This window comes from Falco rusticolus, chromosome 7 (assembly GCF_015220075.1).
Source record: "Falco rusticolus isolate bFalRus1 chromosome 7, bFalRus1.pri, whole genome shotgun sequence".
Taxonomy (NCBI): Eukaryota; Metazoa; Chordata; class Aves; order Falconiformes; family Falconidae; genus Falco; species Falco rusticolus.
This window is the reverse complement of record NC_051193.1, coordinates 3,479,468-3,498,290: the sequence shown is the minus strand read 5'-3', so window position 1 is coordinate 3,498,290 and position 18,823 is coordinate 3,479,468. Positions and strand designations below refer to the sequence as shown.

General features: G+C 50.8%; 2 protein-coding genes across 5 annotated transcripts in view; one reads left to right on the top strand and one right to left on the bottom strand.

The window, feature by feature from the left end:
- FRMD5 (FERM domain containing 5) overlaps positions 1-4,706 on the top strand; it is a 111,931-nt gene extending 107,225 nt beyond the window's left edge. For 2 of the 4 annotated variants that reach the window (XM_037395060.1, XM_037395059.1), the window contains exons 14-15: positions 1,858-2,210; positions 2,390-4,706. In XM_037395060.1, coding sequence (XP_037250957.1) covers positions 1,858-2,210; positions 2,390-2,437 — 401 coding nt within the window. In that variant the 3' untranslated portion in view covers positions 2,438-4,706. Of the gene's footprint in view, positions 1-1,857 lie in introns of all 4 variants that reach the window. The other 2 variants (XM_037395058.1, XM_037395057.1) reach the window with 1 other exon arrangement.
- Positions 4,707-5,529: 823 nt separating this feature from the next.
- WDR76 (WD repeat domain 76) lies at positions 5,530-18,133 on the bottom strand. The gene is made up of 13 exons (XM_037395061.1): positions 18,025-18,133; positions 17,264-17,569; positions 16,326-16,418; positions 14,645-14,700; positions 13,835-13,958; positions 12,977-13,075; positions 12,847-12,890; positions 12,602-12,755; positions 10,640-10,792; positions 9,022-9,236; positions 8,382-8,534; positions 6,758-6,811; positions 5,530-5,925 (listed from the first exon to the last, which is right to left on the bottom strand). The coding sequence occupies exons 1-13, from the start codon at positions 18,091-18,093 to the stop codon at positions 5,670-5,672; spliced, it is 1,776 nt and encodes a 591-aa protein (XP_037250958.1). The 5' UTR covers positions 18,094-18,133; the 3' UTR covers positions 5,530-5,669.
- Between the last annotated feature and the right edge of the window lie 690 nt (positions 18,134-18,823).

The following is an 18,823-nucleotide window of genomic DNA, read 5'->3' as shown; positions in this document are numbered from 1 at the left end:
CAAAGTCAGCGTCCACCTGCGGCTCATCAACCACTGCTGCCGGGAGGTGAGGGTCCGGGTGCTGGCGCTGGGGCCACAGCTGCTGGCCCGGGCTCTGGGGGCTTTGCCGCTCCTCCCGGCTCTCCCCAGCCCTGGCTACGATGCTCCGCACGGCCCCGGGGATGCACCTGCACCAGGTAACGCTGCGCTGCCGGGCTGCGCGGGCTCTGGGCTCTTCTTCAGCAGGGGCGTCCCCGGGGGTCCCCACGGGCTCCACGTGACTGGATGTAGGAATGTGGGGTGCAGGGTGGGTGCTGTGGGGAGTGGCTGGGGTCTCCTGTGCTGGCTGGACCCTGGGTTGTTATTACCACAAAGCAGCTCCGGTTTTCAGGCTGGATCCAGCTTTCCCAGATTTTTTAGCTTTTTATGGCAGTCCCGTGGAGAAAGGAGGGAAGGGGGATGGTTGGGGTTTGGGGGACCAGCACTGCTCTGCTGACAGTGAGCCCTGAGCTGCTGCCACCCCAGCGGGTGCCAGCCCCGTCAGGGACCCAGCGGGTGCCGTGAGGGTCACATGAGCTTTGTGACACATGAGAAAACATAGCTGCTGGGGTGAGAACATGTTTATTCCTCCCCTGCGCTTAGCGCCGGAGCCGTGCCCGCAGTGGCACTCGCGTTAAGCCAAGCTGATCCCTAGGCATCTGGGGAGCATTTACAAGGCAGAGGCTGCAAATCCCCGGGGAACGCCGGCAGGATGGGCTCGGGGCTCTCCGCTTCACCCTTCGGCGGGGCGTGGGGCCAGGGCACCCAGTGACACCGTGTGCCACGGTGCTTTGGCGCGCTGTGCTCTCCCCACCTGGGCATGTGTCCAGCACTGTCCCCCTCGCAGCCGGCTGCAGGGTGGCACTGGGGACTCGCTGCTCCTGGCCACCTCCCACCCCGCATTGCTTGCCCTCTCACTGTGAGTACTGCAAGGAACAAGGCCTGCGCTTGGGGGGGGGTTGCTTGGAATTCGGGGTTTTTGGGAGGGCATGGGGGAGGAGGAGGAGTTGCCTTTCTCCTGCCCGGCACGCTCAGCCTCAGTGCAAAGGGCAGCCCAGCTCGCGGGGCAGCTCTTCACGTGGCTCCTGGCCAGGTCTAAACCAGATTTCTGAGCAGCTGTAAAACATCTCGTTTTTTAGTGACGCAGCAGAAATCAGAGCTGTCGGTGAGGCTGGCCCAACGTGCAGCCCCCGAAGTCTCCTGTGCATGACAGGGCTGTGGCTCCGGGCCATCCTGCACACGGCGGGCACAGCCCTTGCTTCACACCTGTGGCATCCTGAGCTCGTCTTTTAATTCTCTGCCTCAAGGTGTGCAGCAGAGGCTGGCCCAGGGCTCCCACAGGTGAGGACTGTGCCAGACAGGAGGCAAATCCAGAAGGATAAATCCCTAAGGATCACCCTGGGGGCTGTAGCAGGCTCAGCTGTCTCCAGTGGTGCTGCGGGGAGAGCTTGTCCCTGTCCCAGCCCCCACCCCCGGCTCACCCCTGCCTGTGCCGCGGAGGGGCTGGCACTGCTGACGGCGGGGGGGGGGGCTCAAGCAGCCGGGGGCAGCGACCTCGTAGCAGTTGGAGCACACAAGGTGTTTGTGATCGACTGAGGACAAGGCCAGGCCCCTGCCCCTGGTCCAGACTGACAGCCAGGGCTGTCGGTGACAGTGACAAGTCACACGGGTGTTTGAGCGTCACTGTGGCAGTCACGAGCTGTGGCCGCCGGCCTGGAGGGACCAAAACCAAGGAGCGCCAGCCAGGGCAGCTGTGCTCCATCCCTGCCAGGGCCGCCGGGCTGAAGGGAGGGGTTCCTGGCAGTGGAACCGCTGAGCATCCCCCCTTTTCTCCCCCAGGCCTGGAGTCTCTGCGCGACAGTGCCCACTCGACCCCGGTGCGCTCGGCCTCCCACGGCGATGCCTTCACAGCCGCTGGCCGGAGCGGCCGCACAGAGAGCAGCGAGCGGGTGGCCGTCATCGCCGATGAGAACTACAGCCCGGCGGACAGCGTGCTGCCCACGCCAGTGGCCGAGCACAGCCTGGAGCTGATGCTGCTCTCGCGGCAGGCGAACGGGGCCCCGTGCAGCATCGAGGAGGAGAAGGAGTCGGAGGCCGGCACGCCAGCGGCGGCCGAGGCGGAGGAGCTGGGCAGCGAGCTGCGGGCCCTGTGCCCGGGTGCCGGCGGCCTGGGGGCGGCACAGGCGGAACAGGTGAATAAGTTTGTTTTAAGTGTCCTGCGTTTGCTCCTTGTGACAGTTGGACTCCTCTTTGTTTTGCTCCTCCTCCTGATCATCCTTACCGAGTCCGACCTTGACACTGCCTTTTTCCGCGATATCCGCCAGACCCCCGAGTTCGAGCAGTTCCATTACCAATACTTTTGTCCCCTCAGGCGATGGTTTGCCTGCAAAGTCCGCGCCGTGGTAAGCCTGCTCATTGACACCTGAAGGCAGGAGTCGCCACGTAACTAGCTGGGGGCCTGGGGAGAGACCAGCCGCCGTCCCCCGTGCGCGGGACCCGCCGGGGCGCCTTCGGCACACACTAACCCTCCCTTCCCGACCCACAGCACGGTGCGGCCAAGGAGGCGGCTTTCCGGGAGGAAGACGGGGTGGACGCAGCCCCCGGGGCCGCCTCCTCCCCGTGCTCAGCCGTACTGCTCCCACCCCTGGAGCCCGCACAACACTTTACCGTTTCGATTCTCACAGACGCGCGTATGACTTCGGAAGCACCGAGCAGAGAGGAATTTATTTCTGTGTTGCCACCCACCGTGGTACGAGCATCAGCCGGGAGGCTCGCGATGCTCCATTATGCAGGAGCTTTAGCAATGGTGCTACTGAGTATTAATTTAAACACTCGTGTACTGTTACATTATTAAATCCACCACTGTGCACACCACCACCGCCACCACCTTCCAAGTACCGCTTTGCAGCAATCCCTCCTTGCTAACCGGAGTCTCCTACACAGCGACGCGCAGTGTGACGCTATCGGGGGACACCCCGGTTCCCCCCACTTCCAGGCGTGCGTGCAAGCTGGCTCCCCACGTCGCCCGGCGCACGGGAGCCCTCGTCCTGCACTGCACTCAGCCTTCCATCGCTTTTCCTAAGCCTTGAAGCATCAGCGCTCCCGAGGGCAGGGAGAGCATGGGCAGGCGAGCACACACCAGGCGCTCCTGGCCCAGCCTGGGCCTGCAGCCGGTAGTGACCGTGTTGGATTTATTAGGAAGACCTTTAGCCTCCGAAATTGTACCTGTTTTGTACAAAAAAAGGAAAAAAAAAAAAGACAAAAAAAGAAAAAAAAAAAAAAGACTGTTTCAAGGTCTATTTTAACAACAAAATGCTATTTTGTTATTGAATCTAATCAAGTCTTTTTTTACTTTACGGATTGGGTGACCGTGGTGCGCTGTACCAAGCGGTTCACGCTGAGCAAATGGTGTAAGAGTAAACGCTTTTGTAGCTCGGAAGCCTAACACCAGATTAACCCGTCACTAGTTTTGGAATAGAGAAAGGAGCTATAATTTTGTGACTTTTCTGAAGATAAAAAGGCCAGAACCGCAGGAGTGGAGGTGACACTGAACAAGCCAATGGACAACCATTACACCTGTCTGTTCTTAAGCAAAAATCAATAAAACCAACTCATCGTACTTGTGACGTAACCACCAGGACCTTCAGTTACCTGGGAAGCAGCAGACTATTTACACAGGGAGCAATAAAAGCCAGTTCTGTTTCGGTTGAGAAGTTGGACATACTTAACAAAAAAAAGGTGAAAAACAGGTGAGCAAGTTTTATTTCATCTCAGGGAGAGATTTTACGTAAGCTGGGGCCATAACTGCAGTTTTAAAAAGCCTGATTTCCGCGTTCTTGTCTCTGAGCATCCCACCATCCATCACCACACGTGCGGGTCCGGCCCCGGCTCGGCCGGTGCCTGGCAAAGGAGCACGAGGATGATGTTGGTTGATCCAACAGCACAAGTCGGCCAGACTTGGATCGTTTGTCACGGCAATAACGAGAGGTCCTGTTGAACTACTGTCTGGGGGAGGGGGGAACAAAGACCTGAGCCGTCAGGTCTCACCACCGAGGATGCAGCCGCGGCTGCCCGCTTACAGCACAAGGGCCGAGGAGGGTTTTTACGTACAGCCCCTAATCCTGAGCAGGCCCGAGCCCTCACGAGCGCTGCCAGGAGAAGGATTGATTTTTACATGATAATCCTGTTTTATGCAACATAGCAAAATTAACTCTTAGTGTAGTGTTCCTACCTCAGTCCGTAGTTATGGTGTTTCTATGCAGTGCGTGGTAGTCCCGAACCTGACGTTTTTCGCCCCGGGTTAAAGATGCAGCATTCCCTCCTCCTCCTCCTCCTCACTGCTGATGTCCTGCGTGGTGTAACAGCACAGCCCATCCGCCCGCGAGGCGCCCGGCCCCGCGTGCCCTGTACATGAGACATTTTCCCTCCAAAGCGCAGCCTCTACGCCCTGACCCTGGCACCCCCTACATGGGCTCCCTCTAGAGCAGCAGCAGACCCGGCCCTAGTTTTACCTCTGCAGTTTCCACCCAGTGTTTTACTGCAAAACCATGAGAACTGGTGATTTTTTTCATCGTATGTTTTTCCTGTATGTTCCATATTATGTCTTGTGTTTCACTACCTGTTAGTTTTACCTGTCTTTATATTAAAACGTTGTTTCCATAGATTCTTATATCAGAAAAAAAAAAAAATATCTCATCATAGCATACTGCATCTTTAAGCAGTAGATGGTAAAATACCTGAAAATGTGAATTTCTTAGTTTTCATAAAAAACAAAATCTAGGAATTAACCTTTCATGTGCCAAATACTGTAAGTTACATTTTTCCTTCAAAATGTACCTTTTTCTACATATTCAATATCTTAGTTAGCATAAAATCATTGGTGCCATGAAAAGTATTTTTAAATTTAAATAAATATTTAAATATCATGAAAACCAGAGTCGGTATAAGATTTGTTCAGCATTTACGGTGTCGGTACCTATTTTTCACTTGAGTAAAGACTCGGCTCAAACCCCGTGAGGAACGTGGCCTTTGGTGAACCCACTCTCCGGTATTAGGAGCGCTGGGGCCACCAGCACAGCGGGGCAGGACGCTCCGCTCTGGCTCTGCGGCCCGAAACCCGCCTGCCTCGTGTGGCACGGCCCCGCGGTCCCTGGTCAGGCAGAGACACGCACAGCCCCGGGTGGCGGCACCGCGGCCGCCTTCCTTCTGCCTCCAGGAAGGTTTAACAAGGCACCTCACTTACGGGACGCATTTTGCCCAAGACACAGATACTCGACACTTCCTACCAGCCTTAACAGCACACAGGCCAGCAGAGCCGAAGTGCTCCGGATTCGCTAATGAGAATCATTAAGTGCCTCATACACAGCAGCATCCTACCGAGACAGCGGCCTGTCTTTTTTTTTTTTTTTTGGAGAAGTTACTTCAGTATCAGGGAAGGGTATCTATCTAGGTACGAACTAACTGTCATACCACGATGGGTATCTTTTTCTAATTAAAGACAAGAATGCCAAAGGTAGTTTAGAAGATTTATTCTAAAGCTTTTAAAATACACTTTTGCCCTGAGAAAATACAGTTAGCTTAGGAACAGCTTAATAAGGATTAAACAAATTTAATGCACGAGGGAAAAAAAAAAAATATCTGAGGCACTTTTCTTATTCTTTGAACACATGAAGGCGGCCACTGGAGTTGCCGCCCACTAAGACGTTCTTACTGGGATGAACAACATTAATGGAACACACGGAAGCAAGGCAGTTAAGGTTATAAAAAGTGTGCAACAGTTTTCCGGTATCTTGGAAGACTTCTATGTGCCTTGGACGCGCCATACTGCCCACCACGAAGCAGTCTTCCTGCTTAGGGTCCCAGATTGCTCTGAACCTGGTTAACCAGCGGCCTGTGTTATTGTTATGACTTCAGAGAAACAAACAGGGAGAGAAAGACAGAAACATTCCTCTTACTGAACCCAGTATTTTTAAGTGTCCTCATTTATGTCCTATTTGCCTAAGTCCATCTTCCGCCCTCCTAAACCATCGCTCAGCACTGTCCCACACCGGACAGCCCGAGCTGCTCGGAGCCGTTCATCGCTATCCTACCACGGGTGGGATGGACAAGGAAACGTAACGGAGCAAGGAGGTAAAGCAGAGAGTACTCTGACATAAGTGATTGTTAGTCCAAGTGGTTACACTTCATTTCAGTAATGAATTTTCATTCATTCAGAAATTTCATTCAGAAATCAGTCACAGATTTCAGTAAAAATAGCACAAGTACAGATCTGGCCTTTCAATAAACTAAGAATTTTCAAGCCACATCTGATTCCAGCTCCTTAGCAAACCAACACTGACAACAACTGGCCCTTCTGGAGCACAAAGGTGTTACAAGTGTTGACTACCCAAACCCACGCATTTACTGGTAAGAAGTAACCTCTGGTATTTCAACAGCGCACACAGCAAGAGCATTCTGACACAAAACACATTCCCGAAGTCACAAACCGGCCTGTTCCCAGTCCACAGGAAGGCAGCGAAGCTTCCCTGCAGGCCGTACCGCTCAGAGCCGTGCTTTCGGCACAGAAGCCACTGCTGGCACTCGCGAGGACTAGAGCACGTTCCCGGGCAAGGAGGGCAGCTGGCTGCTGTCACCCCCACAGCCGCCAGCGACCCCCCGGCTGTTCGGACAATGGGCACCGCGCAGCCCCCAGCAGGACAGCCCCAGCACACTGTCCTCAGCCCCAGCGCGCTCCGCTTACCTGACAGTACTGAGAACTGTGACCGCTGACGACAAAGAGGTGGTGTCGTAGATCCTGGAACACAAAACAGCGTGTTAATAAAACACGCACATGTTAAAAAAGGCCACCCTCCCCTCGTAAAGGACGTCTCGGCACAGGGGCCAGACGACAGGAGATTCTGGACCACAGTGACAAACCGCACACAGACATCCAGCCCAAATACAAGTGCCAACATTCCAAACGAAATTATTAAATTTTCTTTTTTAATTGGATTTGCTTTTAGCTAGAATTGAAGGTCATCAGTTCCGAAAGGTGTTGCAGGAAGAGCACCAGAACAGTTCTAGGACAGGTGACAGGCTCGAGTCCGCTCAGTCGCTGCACAAACAGGCTGCCCCGGGAAGGACACAAGAGAAGGCAAAACACGTGCCTGAGTGACCCCCCACCACTAACAGCTTGCGGTGCCGGGAATTCCTCAGGCAGGTGTGCGCTCCACTGACAGACAAACCAACAGATCCCCTGTTCTAGGCTCTCCTTCACCTGGATAAACTTCTAGGATCCCACCCCGCAAGGGCACAAAGTTCCACGAGCTGCCGAGTTAAGAGCCGCTTGCTTGCTTCCGCGGAGGAGGCAGCGAATAAATGAACCCGTATCTGTTTTCTCCAGTCTGTCAAGCACAAACATCCTGGTTTACTCATAACCATTTTGTACTCCGAGGCTCACTCTCTTAGCACCAAGGATTTACAATGTCCGTAACCAAGCTCACGATGGAGAGCAGACCTTCATTATATATAGTAAGCACATCACAGGAAAGAAAGCATTACAGCAACACAGAACTCGCACAAAAGAGCTCTCTCCTGTGTATGTGCAAGGGGAAAGAAAGAAAATCCAATTTCCAGACAAAACACCTAAATACTGCAACAACTGCACCACATTCAGATTCCTTCCAGAATGCACACACTTACCCCACCTTTTAAAACAACGGGCAGTCTCCAGAGCAGAGGTGTGACTTCCAACCTGGCCTTAACTGTCGTGTGTCCCCCCCCCCATTTGTACCTGCTAGTCTTTGATACAATCCAGGACTCAGAAACATGTACCTGGCGAACACGCAACCAGGTCTTTACATGAACAGATCACCTAAATTATGGTCACAAAACTACAAAGTAGAAAAAAAACCCCTAGATTTCTAACACAACACAACTCACAGCAGTTTAAATTATCAAATGGTAGACCAGTTACAAAAGAGCTGATATCATCATAATTTTAAGTACCAGCAGCTAAAAATAAATTCAGTTTCTAAGCATTCTGAATTTATATTTATAAGCCAGGATTTTGGCTGGTTTTTGTTTGTGTGGGTTTGGGGTTTTTGTTGGGTTTTGTTTGTTTGTTTTTAAAAGACTAACAGTACCTGTGTATTTTACTGTTCACTGTTAAATGTCCTTCAGGAAAATGAGAATTAGAAAAACAACCCACCCAAAAATGATGAAAAACAACATTAAAAATGCCAATGCAAGTAAATCTTTATCACTTTTCAAAAAAGCGATACAGAAAGCTCTCAGTGATGGGTCATGCAGACAGGAAATAACAGTAATACAAACCCACCCGCTGACATTTTCCATATAGATCGCTCCCTCCCACACTGCCTTACCTCAGCTTATCGTCAGCACACACTGTCACAACTCTGTTCCCAGTGACAGGCGAGAAATACGCTGAAGCGACACTTTTCGTGTGTCCTTTGAGAGAGCTCACAGGCTTGTTCCCCTTGGGCTTCAGGTATCGAACATCATAAATACAAACATCCCTGCAACACACACCACACAGAACGCAGCTGACAAGGCAACAGTTAAATAATGATTCTCCATTTACCAAACAACGCTGTGAGCTGTTTAGAACTTCACTCCGGCCGTGCATATTCACTCAAATGGCCAGTGGTTCCAAAGGACTTTGAGAGCACCAGAACCAGCTCAGACCAGGAGCTCATTAAAATCTCTCTGCACCATGATCTGCCAAAATCCAGTGACAAGAAAAGACCATTTTGTACCTGTTACTAAAAGCTGAAGGGAAGTCAAAGCGTATCCTGTTTTAAATCCTGCTAAGAACTAAAAACATGTTTTCTAAAATGATCAAGAAAGCTTTGACTATGCACTGAGGCTGACAAATTGTCTGCCTCACCAGCAGCTGCTCCTGCTCCTGCCCTCCCAACGTGCCATTTACAGCCGACTTCAGGCACCAGTGCAGACAGAACGCTGAAAATACAGAACAACTGCCGTTCATTTTGAGATACGTACACTGAGCCAGCAGCAACGAAATACTGTTTATTCACCGGATGAACGTGGACTGTCCTTGTTCTTTTGAAGCCAATGTCTGCAGAAAGCTCCGAAGATGTTCCTGGGGTCCGTCTGTCCACAACAGCGACATCGCCATCCCAGTGCCCTACTATTGCAGTGGCGGCATTATCTTCCAAAAAGTCAAAGGAAGATAAGTTTTCCTCACTTCTCCATATCTGAGCACAGAAAAAGGTCAAATGTAACCAGAACTATTCGATGAGGTACACAGAGTTATTAACAATACCCAGAACATTCTATGGGCTGTAGATTTCATGCTCTCCCTTTTTGATATACTAAAAATACTAACAGAGACTGCCCCATTTGTTAGCTCCTGCCGCAGCTCTCCATGTAGGAGCCCTCCTGTAGAACTGGTAAGCTTTCTACGGAGGAGATGATTAGCCATCCAAAACAAACTGGAATCAACACACTCTGCATTCGCTGCTAGAATTCTTACAAGACACTATCACCTCTGTGTTCCAGCAGTCAAACGGCTGTTACCCTCAGGCACATGCTGACTGAGGATTAATGACGCCGTTCAGTCTCCGATGCTACAGAAACCTTGAGTCAGGTGCAGAAACGTGAATTTGGTTTCCTGTAATTTGGGAGATCGGAGTCAGGATGTCAAACCACCTTATCCCATGGCAGTTTCCTCTCAAAGCAGCGATCAGCCACAAGTGCGAGAACGCTGCAGGAAAGCTTCCATGTTTCAGCTCTCTAGGCACGCAGACTCTCCCCGCTAGCAGCTGCAGCCTTTCCAAGAGCAGTTAATACTCCCAGAGGTATCACAAGGCTGTGCAAGCTGGCACAAGGCAAACCCAGCAGGAGAACGGCATTTCTCTTCCCTTGACCTCCAGACACGTTCTTGTCCCAAAGGGCGAGACCCCCCCCCCCGGACCTTCCCGGCCTCCTGACCAACCAATTGCAGATACTTCCCAAGCAGCTGGCCTGCCTACAACCCCACCAAAATGACAGTGCCTGGAAGAGCCGGGGGAAAAAAAGCTTTAAACACTTGCAGCTTGTTACATTTTTCAACCCTTGAGAGCTGATCAATGCAGATGTATCTGCCAAAAGCAAGTAAACAAAGCAAGCATCACCAAGCTCCTCAGTTCAGCTGTCTGGCTCACCGCGGAGACAGTCACAGCATTTTGCTCACTTGAAGCCTGAGAAAAGCAAAGTCAGCTCATGCTTTATGTTGTTTTACAGTGTGTATTTGGGCAGGGGTGGGCTGTAAGATGTCGTTCTTTAAATCGCTCTCGTTTGTCATTGTTAAAAGGTAATGCTTTTGAAGAGAGGCACATAGGAGATAGGAAATTAAATTCAATACTTGCAACTGTCTCTGCAGGAAGGAAATCGGGAGTACCCAAGCTGTTACTATGTTTTATTGAGTAGGAAGCATCTGCGTATTTTTATGATGTTAATTAAAGGTTACTTCACGGGTCCCTGCAGAAATGGAATCTTCAACTTTCTTGTTAACAAAACAACCAACAAATAACATCTTGGGTACAACGAGACTAAAACTTCAGAGCAGTGCACTCCGAGATTTCCAAGGAGTACGCAGCACAACTGACGGAGCACTCACCTCATCAAAGACAGCTTTAGTGACGTCGCCACATCGCAGACTTTCGCTGCTTAGAGACAGCAAGTGAGCAGGATTGAACGGAGAAAAATGCATGCAGCTGACCGAATAGCTATGTGGAATAAAGACACAGGCTGCTGCTTCAGATTTACAGTCCTGAAAAACAATTGAGATTTAGCAGACACAGATGCTAATCACTGTAGGTACTTCTATTAATGACAGCAACTTTTGAAGTACAGTCTCTGTTTTTCACATGTTCTCAGTCTGCTCTGGATATGGAGGAGGCAGCAGGGGGCTCGGTGCGTGGAGACACCAGCACAGGGTAACAGCAGCAAGCCTGCTTCGGGGCACAGCCTGCCCAGGCTGATGTCTCACCCAAACAGCCTCCAAACACCTCTGCGTGGGAGAGAGAACTGCCCTCGCCCAGACCACTCAGCACAGCACTGCTAGGCTCCGGCCTCCCTCCCTCTACCATTTTCTCTGCTACACAAGTAATTGTGCTTGTGCTCAAAAGAGCACTAAGAATTTACTCTCCGTTTCAGAATTCCATTTCTCAATTAGGAAAAGCTGCAACCTTCTGCTGTAATTTAAGTGCACTTGTCACTGCAGGCAACAATGCTGCATCTAGACATCGAGATCTGGCTCTCTTTCACTGACAGAATTGGTTTCTCAATTACCAGTGCTGAACATCTTACTGAGGACTATACATATGCCTTTTACATCAAAATACGTAAGTATTAGGTTACTTAGAACTCAAGCTAAATTATAGTGACCCAAACTGAATGTAAAGCAGAATCTCCTACATCTCTTCTGATTTTAGCATCATTCAAGCTCCGTTATTTTAAAAGAAACCAAAGGGACCATTTTGGAGCAAGTAAAACCAGTTCATTCCACAAAGATCAGTCTGCCCCCAAACCTGGTCAAGTCCAACTCACTTCAGAAAAATAAAAAAAGGGAGAGAAAAACCAGGGAAAAGAGGATCTTCAACAATTCTAGGCTTCCGCTGAAACATCTTTGCAAGGCCACAAAGAGGACCTGCAGCACTCGGAGACTTTGTCCTCCCCATCACCAGATCACGCTCCTCAACAGGCAGCAACCGCAGCTGCAGAGCCTTCTAAATTGCATGGAGCAGTTTAAACTTACTTATAATTGAGTAAGAGCCTCGGAGCTGAATTTAGTTTATCAGTTTCCTGAAGCTGTCAAAGCAGAAATGACTCGAAACTCGAGAGGTTAATGGCATTGCAAAAAATGAAAAGAAAATCTGCATGTGTGTGAACTTCAAGCAGCTGGCTTGCATGATGTGGGACCAAAGTGGAGAGAGGTTACATAGGTGTAAGTCAAGGGCATGAATAAAAATTCTTGCTGCAGGAGTAATTAAGGCAATTCAGAAACAACAGTGAGACTATCTGCAAAGCCCTCAAAAGTTTTCAAAGCACCAAATGCTAAGCTATTTTCCAGAGACAATGTAGGTAAATATGTGCCAGCAGATATACTGGCATAGCAATTTTATCTCTGCTGTCTGGAAAAACCGTGACTCACTGCAGCTACCCAAAATTTGTACAAACTCAAAAAACCAAATACTTGAGCACCCATTTCCCCTCACTCTCCAAAACCTAGCTGTGGTATTGCTGCAAGTTCCTGAATTTCTCAACAGTGAATTGCGATTGTAACCCTTACCGATAATATTTTTTCAGCTAGCGATCCATTTTCTTCTGCTCTGCCCTGCCAAATTAGCAGTGCAACCTTTCCTCCCATTAAACCTGCGTTTGCCAAGGACCAGACAGACCTTTCAAGCAATTCTGGTGAGCCTCAGTTTAACAGACACCCTCGTGTTCTCCGTAAGAATGGCCAAAGTCTTAAAATACCATCGTGAGCCTGACAAAAATGAGACTCCAGGCTGTGCCATATCTGCCTTCATCCTGCCACAAACAGCTCTGCCAGGTGAAGAGCACACGAACAACTCACCACATTCCAGAGACCAATCTGCCCAGACTTGTCTCCAGCTGCCACAAAGATAAGGCTTTCAGAAGGATGGATAGCCATAGAGCATACTCGGTATTTCACAACCTTTTTAATGTTATCTTCACTGAGGACCATGCTGTTCAGGCTGTCTTGGTATCTAGACAACATCACCAACACGTTAGCTATTCAAGAGAAGAAAGGAGGAGAACAAGACAATACCCAGTTTTTAGCTGCTGTCTCCAGATTACCTTTGCAGGCCAGGCATGCGCTTTTCAGTATCATTAGCTTTCATCTACAGATGGAAAGGAAATATTTATCAGAATTAGAACCCAAGCTAAATTACGTTATCCAAAAACAACGAATTGTAACTAGTAATACCTCACTTATCCTCATCCATGTAGTCAGTAACTCCTCCATTAATTTACTGTTCTCCATCTGATCTTGAACCATTGGCAAAGGTCCAGCTGGAACTTGAGGCTGGAACGACATTAGAAATTTTCCTAACTCAAAACTAAAATGACAAATCGGGTGAACTGTTACTTTCCACACACCAGATATTCTGACAACACATAAACATTAAAAAAAAGTTTGCACCAACATATTTTAAATAGATAAACAGAACTTCACTGAACCCAACAGCAAAGACAAACCAGCACAGCAATTGTTTTTTCCTCTCCGTTCTCACACTCCAGTAAGGTTGATCTTCAAGAACTATATTACAGAGATTTAGCTTTATTCTACAGCACCATGGAAGATTTAAACTCCCATCTCTCAGAGCAATAAAATTTTTACTTGTTGCTATATAACTACTTCAAAAAGGTAGTAAATATTTCAAAGGAAAATAAAGCAGATAAAGTTACAGTGAAATAACATTAAAACAGCATAATAAAACTTTGAATTTAAAACTGCTCAAATCTATGGGCTGTTGAAAAATGCAAAGCATTTTTCCTCAGGACCCTTCTGATCATCCAAAACAGCACTATTTCATCAACCTGAGTCACAAAATATTGACTAACTTTCAGAGAGGACATGGGAAGCCTGCTATTCAATACGCTTCAGGGTGAAAGAATTTACGTTTTATTATTGCCACTGTATAACACGCCTTTCCAAATGTCTAAGAGTTTTTACAACAAGCTCAGCAATGACAAGTATTATCAAGTCAAATTCACCAGCACCGTTTTTATAAAGCTGCTGTGTATACACACACGTATCTCCTCTAACCTCTCCCAACCTTACATATTCCTCTGCTCCTGGCTGGGCAGGCATCATCTCTGGCATTGGAATTCCTGACGGCTCTACTCTTTGTAAACGCATAGATCTTCGCCGTACTGTTTCATCTTCTACCTTTTTAGGCTTATCTCTAGAACAATTAAAACATTTCAAAATTACAGACACATTTAAATAACATTAAGTCCTCTGCATATACGTACAAGACTCTAGGGTAGGTTCAGAAGTATAGCTCTAACACCTTGGCCCAGACTTACAGCCTAACTAGTTTTGATTCACTTCAAGTTTTTTCCACTTTCTTTCATCATGCATCTTATTCTTTATTTGGACTTAAGCCCGTTTTTCTGCTTTGTCGGGCACCATTTTGGCACCTTTAAATGTCTTTGCTTCTACACTAATCGGTTACCCTATCCGCTGCATCTAGTTCTCCCCCTCTCTTTCCTTCCCACACTTTTTCCCATCATTGGTTTCCATCATTTAACACTTCTTTCTTAAGCCGTCGTGCAAAAGTATTGTCAGCAAAAAGTAGTGTGCTTGAAATACCTTAATACAAATATCACAAAAAGAACAAATTCTGTAATTTGACAAAAAGACATGAATACTGTCATTTTTCTTTCCAAACAACGGCAGAGGAGAGGCACTACCTGTTGATGAATTCATACTGCTTAAAATAATCAGTTATTCAGATTTAGCTTTATAGGGAGACTTCCTCACTAGCTCTCCCTTTTCACAGTATCGGGTATGGGCAGATGGAAGTGCTAAACAAGCTAAAAGGCAATAAAGGAACAGTGACACAAATTTCATACAAAGTTATTTTACCTTTTGCTGACACGAGATTGTCTTTTAGTTGTAATTTGGTAAAGTCTTGCAGCTGACTTGAAAAGAAAAAAAAAAAGATTAAAAATATATATAACAAGCATAAAAGATTAGCCTGTATAAAATACAATTACCTAAAGACTGCAGTAAACTATACTGTAATTATAACAATAATGAAAAGGGATTTTTAAGCATCAAGCTGTGTTGTGACCGCTTCGCTTCCATGTACCAGCAAGAATTCCCCAATTTCTGCGAACAGTGCGCAGGAGCACAGTACAGTCTTGACGTTCTGTGGCCCTTCTTTATACAGAACAAAGAAAATATTCTAAATACTACACACCAGACACAGAAAGACATTTAAAGTAGAACCTGTAACCACAGAGGCCTCCATTCACGGCATCTTCTTCATTACATTTTGAAGACGGGCATTGACGGGCCAAGGCCAACTGTACAAGTTTCACCAAGGCCAAGTGCCAGGTGGGCCACAGCAACCCCACGCAATGCTACGGGCGGGGGAAGAGCAGCTGGGAAGCTGCCTGGTGGGAAAGGACCTGGGGGTGCTGGTCAGGAACCAGCTAAACATGAGCCGGCAGCGCATCCAGGTAGCCAAGGCGGCCAACAGCATCCTGGCTTGTATCAGAAATGGTGTGGCCAGCAGGACCAGGGCAGTGACTGTCCCCCTGTACTGGGCACTGGTGGGGCTGCGCCTTGAATCCTGGGTTCAACTTTGGGCCCCTCGCTACAAGACAGACACTGAGGTGCTGGAGCGTGTCCAGAGATGGGCAACGGAGCTGGGGAACCAGTCTGATGGGAGTGGCTCAGGGCGCTGGGGTTGTTCAGCCTGGAGATAAGGAGGCTGACGCGGGGACCTTACTGCTCTCTACAGCTGCCTGGCAGGAGCGTGGGGGTCGGTCTCTTCTTCCAAGTAACAAGCGATGGGACAAGAGGAAACGGCCTGAAGTTGCACCAGGGGAGGTTTACACTAGATGTTAGGAAAAACTTCTTCACCGAAAGGGTTGTCAAGCCCTGGACGAGGCTGCCCTGGGAAGGGGTGGAGTCACCATCCCTGGGGGCATTTGAAGGGTGTGCACATGCCCTGCAGGCTCTTCCCCAGAGCCTCTCAAAGCCAGGGCAGCGAGCTGAACCCTCCCGTGCCGGGCAGGCGGCTGACAACCAGCCAACCCACGTGCACTGTGCCCCACGTGCAAGAGCTCAGCAGCCTCCACAGGTAACACAGCGCACAAGGAAGGGATGGGAGCACACGTGATAGGAGCGAGGCACATACCATGCTCATGCTGCCCAGGACACACACACAACCACCTTCACGTCAGTGTTTTACCCAAGTGTCACCTGGCCTGGTGCGGCTGGCTCTGCAGCTCTTGGGACCACAGGCACCAGTGTGGCTGGGCGCTGCTGCCATGGAATACCGTACAAGTGGGATTTTGCTTTCCTCACTCTTGTCAAGTTTAACCAATGCCTCGCCCTCTTAGGAAAAAGGTAACTAGCGGCACAACCCCCCATTTTTTTTATCCAGTCAGGGCAGTCCTGATGTCTCAGGAAATTTTCATGGCTTTCCTCACACACCTGCCACTGTTAGAGAAGGGTTTCACAACAAGAAGGGTGACAGTACAATTACCACACTTGTAATAAACTAATTTTGATGCTACTTAGAATCTATACGAACCTCATGCAACTTTAAAGCAGCGAAGAATTTAGCATTTTCTGTAATGTTCTTTAGTCTTTTCCTTTCATAAGCTGATAACTGTGAGTATCCATCCTACAAAAAGAAAAGTCAAATATTCTTCATCATACAGTTACACGGCCTGCAAGAGATGTCGCAGGCTTCTGGAAGTGAGTCTCCAAATCGACTGTCTAAATTATTTAGAAGTGGTTCAATATATTTGTAAAGAAACAAACAAAAACCCCTATGCAAACCGGGGTGAGCCCATATCAACACCAAAACTTGTCCATATAGACCCTAGCTCACATTATAAAACTTATTCCTAGTATTAATTCCACAAAAAGAGCAGTTCACCAAAATCTTGCTAGAACGGAAACAAAACTAAGGTGACTGAATAAACAGAACTTCAGTGACACAGCAAACATTACAGATGAATGAAATACACTCTTAGATCATTTTTATCTGCCATAGAGGGGAAGGTGGACTTGACAAGGTGAAATGATGATTTAAACGTAAGTGAACATTGACAAGACTATTGCATCTTATGACTGTATCCACCCGGAACAATGCCTGGAAGATGGTTATTGACAGCACTAGAACATACTGGTGCTTTTGCCACTGCGTTTTATACACCCTGACTGACAGCAAGAGCATTTTTTTCATCCCTTAAGACATTCTGAAAGGGTAAAATAGAGTTTTGTACTACCAGCCAGAGATATTAAAAAAAAAATACATGAAGAGGAAAAACACTTTCTAACTTTACTTTTATGAACACAATGAACGCGCACCTTGAGAACTGCAAACCCACCCCCTTTGCTGCAGCCCAGGTGCAAACAGCTCCCACCTGACGCTGCTGCTGCTGCTTCGGCAAAGCCCCCCGGGGCCGGGCAGCCGCCCTGCGCGGTCACGAGTGGGGAGGGTCCCCACGGGCGGGCACTCACCAGCGCAGCGTCGCCTCCATCGCTCCCGTCGCTGTCCGCGTCCAAAACGCCGTCCGAGCCGCTGGCGGCCGGGCTGCCGGGGGGCGGGCTGGGCTCCGGGCTGGGCTCCAGGCAGAGCCGCTTGCCGCCCGGCGCCCTGCCCTCCGCCGCCCCGCCGTAGGCGCCCAGCAGCCGCTTCTGGGGCATGCGGCGGCCCGCGACGGCCATCGGCGTGAGCAGCACCCGCAGCTGCTGCGCCACACCGGCTCGCCGCTCGCCCCGCTGCGGGCTCAGCCGCGGCTGGCCGGGCCCCGTCGGGGTGGACTCCTGCGGGGGCAAAGCGGGGCTGGGCGGGGAGCCGCAGCTCGGGCCGTCCCCGCGCCCGCCGCGTCCCGCTCCTCACGGCCCCGGCGCCCCCCCGGCTCCCCCCCCTCACGGCCCCGGCGGCCCCCCGGCTCCCCCCCCTCACGGCCCCGGCGGCCCCCCGGCTCCCCCCCCTCACGGCCCCGGCACCCCCCCGGCGCCCCCCCCTCACGGCCCCGGCGCCCCCTCCTCACGGCCCCGGCTCCCCTCGGCCGCCGCTCTCCTCAGGGACCCGGGCCCTTCGGCCACCCCCCTCCTCACGGCCCCGGGACCCCCTCCCCACGGCCACGGCTGCCCTCGGCCGCCCCCCTCCCCACGGCCGCTGCGGCCCCTTCAGCCCGCCGTCCCCTCTCCCCAGCGCGCCGGTTCCCGCCGCCCCGGGAAGGCAGCTCCCACGGCGGCCCCCACCCGCCCCAGACCTGCATCCGCTGCTGGGTGCGCGGCGACAGCCCCTCGGGCTCCAGCGTCCCGGTCTGCGAGAGCGCCATGGCGGGCCGAGTGGCGGGCGGGCGCGGGGGCGGAGCGGCCGCTTCCCGCTCCGGCTGAGGGGCGGCCCGGGCGGGCTTCCGGCCACGGCGCCTTCCCCCTGGCGGCCGCCGGTCCCGCCGCGGGGTGCCGCCGGGCTGGCGCGGGGCCCGAGGGCTGAGTCCGGCCCCACAGCCCGCCCTGGCCCGGGGCGCTGCGTGAGGGATCCAAGGCTGCGGTGCCAGGAGCGGGGTGGCGGCGAGGGGGCTGTAATTGCACCTTGCGAGTACTTGCCGCAGACAGGCTCAGGAGGGAAAAAGCAAATTTAACAGGGAGGTTAGTTGAAACGGGCTGAAACGGGGGAGGTCCCCAGGTGGAGAGAGACAGGAGCTGCTGGAGAGGGTCTGGGGGAGGCTGTGCAGATGATGAGGGGATGGGGCATTGCCCTGATGCGGAAGGGCTGAGAGCTGGGCCTGGAGAGGAGGCCTGAGCAATGTCTGCAAATACCTTACGGGTGGGTGAGGGTGAGTGTCAAGAGGATGGGGCCAGGCTCTTTTCAGTGGGGCCCTGCAGCAGGCAAAAACTGCCTCACAGATTCCATCTGAATACAAGGAAAAACCTCCCTACACCTTGAAGGAGACCAAGCACTGGGACAGGCTGCCCAGAGAGGTTGTAGAGACTCCTCTGGAGACACCCAAAACCCACCTGGGCACAGCTGCAGCCTGCCCCAGGAGAGCCTGCTGGGGCAGGGCT

Bases quoted from the DNA above. Each gene is read 5' to 3' on its own strand.
- WDR76 (XM_037395061.1), bottom strand. From the start codon at position 18,093: ATGGCGCTCTCGCAGACCGGGACGCTGGAGCCCGAGGGGCTGTCGCCG. The intron at 13,959-14,644 runs GTAAAATAACTT...TAATTGTTCTAG, and splicing joins CAATCTCGTGTCAGCAAAAG to AGATAAGCCTAAAAAGGTAG. The intron at 5,926-6,757 runs GTAAGCGGAGCG...GTTTCTCTGAAG, and splicing joins ACAGTTCTCAGTACTGTCAG to TCATAACAATAACACAGGCC.